At 35.7% G+C, this 13348-nt stretch overlaps 1 protein-coding gene across 15 annotated transcripts in view; it reads right to left on the bottom strand.

The window, feature by feature from the left end:
- Positions 1 to 13348, bottom strand: part of Zmym2 (zinc finger MYM-type containing 2) — a 90194-nt gene that overhangs the window by 38769 nt on the left and 38077 nt on the right. For 13 of the 15 annotated variants that reach the window (XR_013042429.1, XR_013042430.1, XR_013042431.1 and 10 more), the window contains 5 exons: positions 12258 to 12408; positions 11267 to 11382; positions 8251 to 8367; positions 5938 to 6088; positions 1867 to 2039 (listed from right to left, as the gene is read on the bottom strand). Coding sequence is in view for 12 of the 15 variants with exons in the window: in XM_076545080.1 (XP_076401195.1) it covers positions 1867 to 2039; positions 5938 to 6088; positions 8251 to 8367; positions 11267 to 11382; positions 12258 to 12408 (708 nt within the window). In the remaining 3 variants the exon portion in view is untranslated. The remainder of the gene's footprint in view (positions 1 to 1866; positions 2040 to 5937; positions 6089 to 8250; positions 8368 to 11266; positions 11383 to 12257; positions 12409 to 13348) is intronic. The other 2 variants (XM_076545072.1, XM_076545081.1) reach the window with 1 other exon arrangement.

The following is a 13348-nucleotide window of genomic DNA, read 5'->3' as shown; positions in this document are numbered from 1 at the left end:
ATTAAAAAATAAAAACAAGATCTATACTAAGGATGGAACACAGTGTTGATGTGTGAAGCTATGAGTTTGATCGCTCGAAGGGTAAACAAACAACTCAATAAAACCTAAACTGAAGGTAACAGTGCATTTGTGTGTATTAAACAAAAATTAAGCACTAATAAGATCAAAATAACAATTGGGGGAAATTTTTTAAATACACTCCTTTAAAATATGAAAATGTGAGAAGAGTATTAAAATGTGTGTCTACTGTGTAGTTCTAAACTTTGTACTTTAAAACTTCAATTATCCGGGCTGGAGAGATGGCTCAGAGGTTAAGAGCACTGCTTGCTCTTCCAAAGGTCCTGAGTTCAATTCCCAGCAACCACATGGTGGCTCACAACCATCTGTAATGAGATCTGGTGCCCTCTTCTGACCTGTGGGGATACGTCCAGACAGAACAATGTATACATAATAAATAAATCTTTAAAAAAAAAAAAAAAACACTCCAATTATCCAAAAGCAACAGTAAAATAATGAATTATCTGGGGCTGGAGAGATGGCTCAGAGGTTAAGAGCACCGACTGCTCTTCCAGAGGTCCTGAGTTCAATTCCCAGCAACCACATGGTGGCTCACAACCATCTGTAATGAGATCTGGCTCCCTCCTATGTATACATAATAAATAAATAAATCTTAAAAAAAAAAATAATAATAATAATGATTTATCTTTCTAAAGTATACCAAAACCATTTTATGAAGGTACACCACTGAAAATACATGAAATTTCAATTATTTTACCTCTGGCCAGGAAAGAATTCTTCCTTTAGTTAGTATGATGATTTGTAGATACATCATTAACACTAACCATCTTCATAAAGTGAATAAACTAAGTCAGATTCTTAACTTGTCTATCTCACAATTTAGAAGTTATGGTATCTATCTTCACATGCTTTAAAACTGTATCCATAATGAAGTACCCCTAAGGTACTTTTTCCATGTTATTAACATAGAAATAAGTAATTTTTTTCTTATGTAATATCTAAATTTTCCTTGGGTAACATGATGATACACACTCCAACTTTATCTTTATTTTCTCATCTAAAAAAAAGTCACCAGGAATGGTGATGCAATCCTTTAATCCCAGCAATCAGGAAACAAAGATCTGTAATATCAAAGTCAGCCAATGCTACACAGTAAAACCCGTCTCAAAAACAAGTAGTTATGCCGGGCGGTGGTGGCGCACGCCTTTAATCCCAGCACTCGGGGAGGCAGAGGCAGGCGGATCTCTGTGAGTTCGAGGCCAGCCTGGACTACCAAGTGAGTCCCAGGAAAGGCGCAAAGCTACACAGAGAAACCCTGTCTTGAGGAAAAAAAAAAAAAAAAAAAAAAGTATTAATGCAATAGGCCAAAGGTTATTATTATGCTGACATTTAAAAGTCTTTTATAAGATACAACACAAAGTTGTTCCACACCTCTATTCCACCAAGAGACATTTACATATGAACCCACACACACACATAAAAGCAAAGACTTACAAAACACTAGATAAATATTTAAAGCTACTATTGTTGTTGCTCAATACTGACAATGGAGTCATTAAAATAAAATTAAGAGAAATATCCATTTTATGAAGCTACACTATTGAAAATACATGAATAGCCTAATAATTGGTAATGCCTAAATTCCAAAGAAAATAATAATTCTACTTCAACTTATAAAAAAACAAGTAGAAAAAACAAAAACAATCTTAATGAACAGCTGAATCAGGGCTAGGCATAAAGTATGCAAATTTAAAAAACAAGAGTTTCTGTCGCAATAATAGCTACCAAGAATTTTAAAACACTACCCACAGTAGTTGCTGCAATCAGAGTATGTATGTAGTTACTTGCCTTGTAGTACCACTCCTGAAATTTTTTACAGCAGTCTTCACTGCAGAAGTCTCTGAGAACTCCATCAAGCTCTTTAGTTGCTCCCTTCTTACACAGCTGAGAACAATAGTTGCACGTAACACATCTTAATCCTAATCGTCTTGCAAAATCTTGTTTGTATAATAGCTTGCAGCCTGAAAAATTTTACCATTTTTTTAAGAACACATAAAAAGACAAATTTTAAACTGAAACAGATCTTAGAAGACTAGTTAATGATTAGTTTCAGAAAATGCTCAATATACTCACATAAAAAGTCCTCTCTCCCTTCTGATTAAAAACTTACATACGGGCCAGGCAGCAGCACACACCTTTAATCCCAGCACTCGGGAGGCAGAACCAGCCAGATCTCTATGAGTTTGAGGCCAGCCCAGGTCTCCAGAGTGAGATCCAGGACAGGCACCAAAACTACACGGAGAAAAACCCTGTCTTGAAAAAAAAAACAAAAACAAGAACCTACATGTGTATGTTCAGGCACACACATGTGGAGGCCAGAACTTGATGCCAGTTTTCTTCCTCAATTTGCTCTCCACCTTATTCTTTAACACAGAGTCTCTCATTGAACCTAAAGTTAGACTGGCTAGCCAGCAAGCCCCAAAATGGATCCTCCTGTCTCAGCCTCAGCAGTGCTGGAATTACAGACTGCCGTGCCTGATTTTTACATGGATGATAGGGATCCAACTCAGGTATCCATGCTTCATGTCTGCGCAGCAAGCACCTTACTAACGGGACATTTTCCCCAGGCCCTATGAAATGCTAACTCTTCTATGATAACACCAACCTCTAAAAATTTGAACAGAACATGGATTTATTATATTAGAAAACGTATCTACCACAAGGGTTCAAACAATACTTTAAAGACAATAAAATCTGGTGATGCTTCAGAACTATTTTCTTTGCTCTATTTAAATAAAATCACAAGGAAATAGCGAGTGCATTAGAAAAATGAACACAAACTGCTAAGAAGTTCCAACTAAAATTTACAGACATTCTTTTCTTATTTTTCAACACAGGGTTTCACTGTGTAGCCTTAGCTGTCCTTGAACATACTCTGTTTATCAGGCTGGCCTTGAACTCAGAGATCCACCTGCCTCTACCTCCCAAGTACTGGGATTAAAGTGCACCACCACCACTGCCCAGCAGACATTCTTTAGAAGGCATTATACTCAGGTTTTCTAGATCCTTCCTAATAGCCTATTTTCATATAAGAATTGTTCAAGGAAATAGAACTGATTTCCTGACTTGTCTAGGGAAAATACTATCTACTCCTTTAATGAAATACACCTCTCCTTATCTACTGCATAAATGTGCTATGTATTTTCACATATCTGATTTATTACCTATACTACCTCTGAAGTTAAATAGGCCTCTATATTGTTACTCATGCTATTTCATGTAAACAGAATAATCTACTAGTATCTACAGAAGTCCTGCCCTATCTACCCCTTAATAAGAAGCTCAAATTATAATTCTACCATATACAATGTTCTTATCAATCTAAATATTTTAAAGTCTTGTCCTATCTATGCATCTTCTCCTTTTAGGAGCTGGGTCTCATCATTCTCCTGAGCTACAGCCACGAATGGCTCTGAACTTTCAATGTTCCATCCTTAAACTCCAGAGTGTTAAGACTGTAGGCGACTGCTACCATGCCTAACTGTACAGCTTTTAAAAATATAAAGTTTTGGGGCTAGAGAGATGGCTCAGAGGTTAAGAGCACTGACTCCTCTTCCAGAGGTCCTGAGTTCAATTCCCAGCACCCACATGGTGGCTCACAACCATCTATAATGAGATCTGTCACCCTCTCCTGTCTACATAATAAATAAATAAATCTTTAAAAAAATATACATATATATATAGTTTTGCAAATTACTGTGTACCACCCCATAATTTATTATTGTGAACTATCTTATTATTAGTTACATTTATTTTTATAGGTAAATGTGTTTGTGGCCTCATCATGTTACAGCATACACATGGCAGTCAGGATACCTTGAAAGAGTCAGTTCTTTCTGTCCATTATGTGGGGACTGGGAATCAAACTGAGGCCCCCAGGCCTGGCACCTCAGTAAGAACACTGAGACATCATCAGCCCTTGAACTATTTTAAAATATATTGTAATATATATCTTTTTAGTTTTTGTTGTGGTTGTTCTTACTGGGTGTGTTTTGGTTTTTTGAAAAGGTTTCTATGTAGCCTTGGCTGTCTTGGAACTCAATATGTAGATCAGGCTGTCCTGGAACTCATATAGATATCCATCTATCTGCCTTTGCCTCTTATTGTTGGGATAAAAGGTATATGCCACCACATCTGGCCTTTTTTAATTTAACTAGATTTGACTGGGGATAAAAGTAGGTATTTTGTTATTTATAAGTTCCAGGAGAAAACTAGGTTGAATAACAAAGGGTTAAAAAAATGTCATTTAATAAAAATAATAATGTAAATGTAAATAAAAATGTAAAAAATAAAAATTCATATCCATAACACTTTATTACCCATCTGGAACCTTAAGTCTGTCCCCATGAAAATTATGTTTCTAAGTATCAATTAACTATTTGATGCACTCTTTATTTAGTATAGCCCATTTTAGATTTACCAAAATCTAATTGCTACAAGATCACTGACACATATATTAATTTATCAATTATTATGTTCAGACTTAGGAATGAATTAGACTTTTTGCACAAAAATGCAAGTGACAGATTCAATCAACTTGGTATCATCTCAGAATGTGCCACTGTCACTATAACTTTGCCCTTAGATAATAATAGTAATATTGATAAAGCATCATGATTCTAGGTGAGATGTAGCAATTACAACTAAGGAGAAATGCCTTGCTTTGTTAATACCTTCTAACATATATGTTCTATTGCGTGTGAGAAGTATGTATGGAGATAACAGTTGAACAAACTGATACATCTGAATTTGTCATTGACACTGGCATTTAGGGTTACTCAACTTTCCTCTTGCCCCCAATTTGCTATAGGAATCCACAGAAAAAGTAGAAGCAAGAGACAAAGAATCCTCAATGGAAAATAATAGGTCAGTAGCGCAAGCAAGAGAAAGAAGAGATGATGAAAGCCAGCTTAGAACAAAACTGTGACAACTGGAATACTGCTAACAAGCACCTAAACCCATAGCTACAATCCCATTTCTATCTATAGTAGTGAGTTCAGAACTAGAGTATAACCTGACTTATGCTGAGATCAGCGAAACTGTAAGTAAGGAGAAAGGATGTTTGTAAACATTTTTTAAATTTATTTCCTTATTATGTATACAGTGTTCTGTCTGCATACAGAAGAGGGTGCTAGATCTCATTACAGATGGCTGTGAGCTACCATGTGGTTGCTGGGAATTGAACTCAGGACCTTTGGAAGAGCAGCCATCTCTCCAGCCCGTTTGTAAACGTTTTAACAGAACAGAATGTGCCCCAGACACCCATACCCTAAATGTACCCTCTCTAGTTGTCACTGCATGCAATTCCCCCCCACCTATCCATCAGTGACCCTTATCTAAAATGCTTGGGGTCAGAGGAATTTCAGATTTGGGGGAGTTATGAGGTGTTTATTTATTTTGAAAAGAAGCACTTTATTGACTGAGCTTCCTTAAAAATCCTAAACCTGAAACTTCTAAAGTATCATGGGTTTCAGATTTTGAAATCAGTGATGATCAATCTGTCTACTAAAAACATCTGTAGCAAGCTGGTAGAGGAAATGCAGCTAACACAAACCATTCTTTGCTCTTGAAAATCAGCTTTCAGGCCACAACATTCAAGTTTAGAGATGACATGGTGTAACAATGCTTTCTTTCCTTTCATCCCCAAATTTCTAAAGATGAAAATTGGAGACCCAGAAATCTAAAAACATACGTAAAACAACAAAACAATTCAACAGAAAAGTAAACTTAAGTTTTATTCAGCCTTATTAAAATAGTGCACCTATTCTGGACATCTGTAATTACATAATGATTTTGGCAAAAGGGCATTAATTATATATAGTAAAAGTTATGAACAATGGACACTGTGTACACACTTGCCTTCACTACAGAAAGGTCTCTTGACGCCAGAGAAATTGACTGTTTCATGAAGCGTCTTCTCCTCTTGGCAGTATTCGCAATATGTAACTATGCAATGCAACTTCTTATAGTCATCTGAGCAAGTTTTGCTGCAGAACTGATGAACTTTGTTCTAAATGCACAATGGGAACCTTGGTAAGTATGAGAACCATCTCAAGACCAAGTTTAAGAAACAAACAAGCCACTTTTACAGTAAGTTAAATCATTTATCTATTTAATGCTATGATCCTTGGAGACACATTTCCTATAGGCCACAGACATCTAAGCTAACCAATTCACTAAATATAAACATAGGTGCACTAAATTCAGCATCATTAACTACCCTAAAAGTATTCTATGACTAGGTGAACAATCACTAACATGAAGTATCAGTGTGGAAATGCTAACTGAATTGAAGAACAAAAAAGATTAATGAAAAAATACAATGTAAGCTACAGAAATACAAGATACAACATTTTTAGTCAATGCAAGATACTCTTTGTTAAAAACAGACAGGTAGATTCAAACACTTTCCTGACACACTTTAATAAAAACATTTATTCCGTCTAAGTTTTCAATTAGTGCTATTCTACAGCACTGATGCAAACCTTGAGACTAAGTTAGTTTCCTTAAATGGAAAATGGTTAATTACTATTTGTCCTTCAAAGTCACAGCTGTCAGGCCTACTTTTTAAAGAAAGAGCCAGGATTTAAGAAATAAAATTTGAAAAAAAGTAACTTTTCTCCCAAATTATGGCAGCTACAGATTAAGTCGAAATCATCAACTTAATACCTATTAGAGCTATCTGAAGACTAAAGTAAGGAAATAAAGCAATGCAGCAAACAACTACAGCAGTCATCAATGGAAAACTGCTGCATTATGAATAAAAAAGTCAAGGAGAAAAATGGCTAAGAAGGACACACAGACACACACACAGTCACACAGAAACATACAAAGACACACGCATGAAAAAGAAAAAATTCATAGCTGCTAATGATGAACTGAAAAAAGGCTTTAAACTCATAGTCTCCTGAGGGAGATGCTCACTCAATAGGACTGTATCTCTTAATGGCATCTAACACTGAAGTTATCAATACCATATCACTATAAAATCTGGGTAGCAATGATTTTCATCTGAAATTATTGAATTTAAGTTTATTATAAGACATATAGGGGTTGGGGATTTAGCTCAGTGGTAGAGCAAGCGCTCGGCCCTAAATTCAATCCACAGCTCCGGAAAAAAAAAATAATAATAATAGTAAGACATTTATTTCCTATATGATGCTATTTGAGGGCTTGCCCATGGCTTTCTTCCCTCACTCCCTGGTCACTCCTTATTTTTCTCATGTCGGGCATTCAGTATTATTTTTGCTACTATTAAGTAGTTGTTAGTCTAAAACTCAGGACAGGATGCCATCAAGAGTCTCCAAAGAATGACTGATTTAACTACACTGGAGACAGCACTAAACAAAACAATAAACTACAGAATTTTATAGGAACTAAAATAATCAACTTTCTCAGATTTCCAAATAGTTTAGAAATCATGAAGTATAATTCTAGGTATCACTTCTCACCTGAGTGTTACATTTTAAGTGATGTGTGAACAATCACAAAAAGTGGTCTGATTTTAGTTCTATATCTTATATAACTTTTAAGTATTTACTTCAGGTTCTACCTCGGACCACTCAATACACCCAAAAAAAGCTTAAAGAATAGCCAAAAGTAAACACTGTTCAGCACGGCAATGAGCAGCCTGGATCAATCTATCCATCATTCTCCTCTCATGGAAATAAACTCACCGTTGAGAAGTGCCAACAGCAAGAGAAGAGAAAGAATATGACAAAGTAAGCAAGTACACTAAAACAGGTTAAGAGTGCTAAGAAGAAAAGCAACTACATTCACAGGCCTCTACTCTCTTATTAAAATATAAGATGTTAAATGATAGTACAGTGTGTGACTTACATATTTTAATTCTACAAATATTGAGCAGTACAGTATTTGTAGTTCACAGATGATGATAATGAGGAGGAACAGTAAAATAGTGGACAGACACTCTGGGTGTATAAAGTGACTTTTTATATTCTGTTACAAGCACATTAATTATGCATGTGACTTCATTAAATTGCTTCACCTGAAATCTATCCTGTTGATTTCATTTCCACATGAGTAGACACACCAACAACACAAAATATGAAACTTATATCCACTAAGAAAGGTTTCCAAATAGAAATGCCAGTTATTTTATTACATTCTCATCTTAGCATTAGATAACACATATAAGGAAACAAGACTTGCCTCCCATTCCAAGATTTCTGGTTTTGAACAAAAGGAATTTTTACAGTAGTTGCATTTCAATTGAATATCACTGGGTGCTACAAATTGGCCATTTGGAGATGACTGCATGCTTAGAGCCTAAAATAAAGAACAAAATACACTTAGTCTGACATGTATTTTTACAACTTCTACCTGCAAGTACTATCAAATGTCCACTAGATGCAGAATGCAATAGTTTATTTGCTAATTGTTTCTTTAGTAGGTGAAACAATCATTCTTAATTTTCCCTTTAAAATGCACTGTGTCAAAGGGCTGGGATGCAGCTCAGTGGAAGGATGCTTGAGCAGTAAGTTAAAGGCCCTAGCTTCAATGCCCAGTACTGCAAAAAAAGAAATTGTTTTTAAAAGTACACTGTAAGCTTTATAAATTGAAATGTTTACCAATAATTACCTAAAATAAAATATGAAAAAGAAAAACTACAGCTTAATTACTTCAGCTGAAGAAAATGCTTAACAGTAAGGTTAGCTGTTCAAGTTCTGAACTACAAAATACAAGCAGGGAAGAGGGATAAGAAGGGAGGGCGGTTAGTAGGGTAAAGACATGAAGGAGACAGATAACCCTGCATTGATCTTGACGATGATCAAATACTGAGTTATGAATGACTTGCCCCACAACATTACTCCCATAATTCTCACTCCAAGTCCTTAATCAAGGAAAACAGCATGAATTACTTTTTAAAAAGGTAGCCAAGCCAAGTGGTGATGGCACACACCTTTAATCCCAGCACTTGAGAGGCAGATGGATCTCTGTGAGTTCAAGGCCAGCCTGGTCTACAGCGCCAGTGCCATGATAGGCTCCAAAAGCTACACAGAGAAATCCTGTCTCAAAAAAACCAAAAGAGAAAAAGAAAAAGAAAGAAACAATAGAGGGAGAAACAATCATTTTAAATACCATATTGTACAATACAATTAAAATTTGTGAAAGGAAGGAAGAAAGAAGCAAAAAAGACATTTACTATCTGATGACTAAAATGTCACATGCCTTTTGTATTACCTCATCCAGTATCATTTGTCAAGCCTAAGAGGCCTTTGAGCCACAAACTTACAAGAGCCATACTGGATTTTCTAAGTTCCAAAACTATGAGAAATAGCAAATTTTGCTTATAAGCTATTTTTTATAATAGCTTAACGAGACAAAAGAGTAGTATTCTATTATCTTGCTTTTTTTTAAAGATTTGTTTATTGTGCATTGGTGTTTTGCCTGCATGTATGTCTGTGTGAGAATACCAGATTCCCCTGGAACTGAAGGTACAGACAACTGTGAGCAGTCATGTGGGTGCTGGGAATTGAACCATGTCTCCTGGAAGAGCACCCTGTGCTCTTAAATCGCTGATCTCTCCAGCCCTCTTATCTTGCTTTTTTTTTTCTTTTTTTTTTTTTTTTTGGTTTTTTGAGACAGGGTTTCTCTGTGTAGCTTTGCGCCTTTCCTGGAGCTCACTTGGTAGCCCAGGCTGGCCTCGAACTCACGGAGATCCGCCTGGCTCTGCCTCCCGAGTGCTGGGATTAAAGGCGTGCGCCACCAACGCCCGGCTTTATCTTGCTTTTAAAAGTAAAATATCCTAATACAGACATAAAGTTCAAGATATACAATGTGCCTGAAAGATTAAAATATTGCCTCTTTATCAACTTTGTCTTATTTGTATATAGACTATATAAGGATGGATATTTACATCTTTATCTGTATGTTACTCAAAGTTGTTTCTTAAAAATATTTAATGTACATATACACAACCTCATCAAACCATAGACAAGAGAAGTTTCAAGTAAATGGAAAAAGTAGTTAAGCTGATCATAACGGCTCACGCCTGCAATCCTAGCACTTAGAAGTTTGAGAAAGGCGTTATGTATGACTGCCAGTTTGAGGCCAGCCTGAGCTAGAACATTGAACACTTTCAAAAGCAGGGTGGAGAATGAAGTAGTGAAGACATTATCTGTATCAGTCCAGTATACCTAACATTAGAGGAAATACAGGTGGTTTTAATATCTGACAAGCAGCAGGCCATCATCACTATCCTTCTCTTCACAAATTAATTATTCCTTTATTTCAAGTTTAAGAAAAACCAACAAAATAGAAACATTATGTACCACTTTGAGAACTTTATCTATCAATGGCCATGACTTCAACTTACAACAGTTTACAAATTTATTATCTAACTTCAATGAGGATTTAACTCAAGAAAACAACATTCATTCACTTGACTGAGTTTAAAAATCTCAATTTAAATGGCAGTAACTGTTATAATAACTACTGTAGCATATGTAAAAGACTACAGTTGCAGTTTAAATAAATTAACATACAGCACAGTACCTAAAATAGAGTAGAACTGTTGGATGAAGTAACTCATGAATCATAGCTTTATGCATTGGCTTGAACCTTTGAGCAATACCTGAAATTCTCACATACAATACGGAAACCTACTAGTACTACCTAATACTTGAGTCCCTCTAAACTACTCCTTCAGAATGGTCAACCAAGTTAAGTCTCAACACTTCCTAAAACATCTGAGATTATTCATACTCCAAGTTTGAAGGACTATGTCAGACAATTCTTAACATTTACCAAATCAGAAATGTCTCCCTGAAATGGACCTCATACTACTATAAAAAATCTAAATCCCCCTTTTTACAACGTTCCTTTCTAATTTGGAAAACATATATGCTTAATATTTCCAGGCTCAAGAAACCTATATATTTCATTCATTTATCACAGAACACTGCTACTCAAACTACCTAACAAGAAAAGCACTATATATCCAACACTGAACTAAACCACACTAAAATTCATTTTCCTTCAAGATCTGTATTACATCAAATCTGTACAGAAGTTCAACCAGGCCTTCTGTGATTCATGATATAGTTTCCACCCTCCAATCAGGCCTTCAACAAATTAAGTAAAAAGTAGCAGAAAAGATAAAGCATATTACACTAATTGTTTTCTATTTGTGTTTTATGGGGGTGGGGGAAAATAAATAACAAACCTGAAATTTAGCCACACAACTGGAATTGCAAAAGTTATATAGTTTTCCATCAGGCATTGTGGCTTGGTATTGAGGTAAAGAGTTTCGCTTACAAAAATGGCAAATAATTCCCAAACCTAGAAGAAAAAAGATGCATACCTGATTTCTTTATAAAGTAAAAGAAGGGTTTCTTAAAATGTTAACTGATTGTTTAAAGGGGTCTCTATATATATATATTACTCTCATATTATTTGTACCTTACGTTTTTCAAAATTATTTGCATCTTCAAAATTACTGCCAGGGTTTAATAAGTGGCTCAGCAATTAAGAGCTTTTGCAAAGGACCCAAGTTCAGTTCCCAGCACCCACAAAGCAACTAACCACCTTTAACACCAGTTCCAGATGACCCTTCACCCTCTTCAGACCTCTGTGGGCACTGCATGCACACAAGTGTACATAGACCACACTGGCAAAAAAAACCCATAAACATAAAATGAGAATAAATATTCAATAAAAAAAAATACTGCTATTAAAAAAACTATTAACTAATCTAAAGTGTACACAGATACATACATAAAAATATTTTTAGAAAATTATGGGTATAGTAACAGTTTTAGCTAAAAATTTCAGATACAAATAAAACCTCACTAACTTTTAAAAATTGAAAAGTATGGGAATCATCAAAATAATTTTTTTTAAAGATTTATTTATTTATTATGTATACAGTGTTCTGTCTGCATGTGTCCCTGCAGGCCAGAAGAGGGCACCAGATCTCATTACAGATGGTTGTGAGCCATCATGTGGTTGCTGGGAGTTGAACTCAGGACCCCTGGAAGAGCAGTCAGTGCTCTTAACCTCTGAGCCATCTCTCCAGGCCCCCATCAAAATAATTTTATACTTGCAATAAAGAAGTTCGTATGAGAAAACCAAACACTGTTAAAACGGTGTAAAATTAAAATATTACCTTTAATAAACAATTATGTCATTAAACTTTCCAAATACCTGAAACTTACTTTGTGATTTTGCATATTTTGTCTTGTGACTATTCATGCAGGCAGTTGAACAATATGGCTCCATATATCCATTAGGACCTATGCACTGAGTCATATCAAAAAACCTGCACTGTGTTCGGCAACCAGTACAAGTTGTCAGTTTTCCATATTTCTAAAATTTGAACATAAAAAGATAATTTAAAAAAAAAATTTCAACTAGAACTAATTTCATCATAGCATTTTTTTAAAAAAGCAAAAGACAGAGCTCTCTATGGAGCACAGGCAGGCTTCAAAACTTATGACCTTCTTTTCTTAGCCCCTTAAGATCTAGGATTAAAGACACATGCCATCATACCTGGTTCAAAGCATTTGCTGTCTTTTCAAAGTGATTCTATTACACTCTTTCTAGATGCAAACTAAATGTGCCATCAACTAAACTAGGTTCTAGCAAACCAATCATCACCATCTAACTCTCCTTCAAAAAACAATGATTTTGTCTATATTTAGTTGAAAATCTAGGAAAGGCATAGTTCCTTTTCTGTGTGTGTGTGCAATGGTTTTGGTACTTACTATGTTCAAGACTGCATCTCTAAGAAACAAGAAGAAAGCAAGTTCTATGTATGGCTATTAAATCTCACAGCCTGGAGGTGGATTGGAAACCAGAAGTTTTACTGAGTTGAGGAAACAGATGACGTTCTGGACAACTACAATTTAGAAAACAAAATACTGAAGGGAGCTACACAAAACAGAACTATGGCTACTTAACTACAGGTATTTCAGAAGAGGGCTCGGGCTAAGAACTAACGTGTGTGAGTGTAAGAAGTAGAGATATGGAAGGAACTGGCAGCAGTCCTGCATAGCTCAATCTCAGCATGAAGGAAGTTGAGGCAGTAGGCTAAGCTACATAATGTGACCCTGTCTCAAAAAGGTACAGCAGCAACAATACCACCAACAACAACAAAAAAACACTGCAAAATGGAGCATAGGGAGAACACACACACACACACACACATACACATACACATACACACACACACACACACAGCCTCAGTGGCTAAGAAACATTAAAAGCAGGATGTCAATTGTATCAGAGGGTTGTTAATAATCTGGGT

Source organism: Peromyscus maniculatus, chromosome 9 (assembly GCF_049852395.1).
Source record: "Peromyscus maniculatus bairdii isolate BWxNUB_F1_BW_parent chromosome 9, HU_Pman_BW_mat_3.1, whole genome shotgun sequence".
Lineage (NCBI taxonomy): Eukaryota > Metazoa > Chordata > Mammalia > Rodentia > Cricetidae > Peromyscus > Peromyscus maniculatus.
Note: the sequence above shows the minus strand (reverse complement) of the source record. Positions and strands in the feature narration are given on the sequence as shown.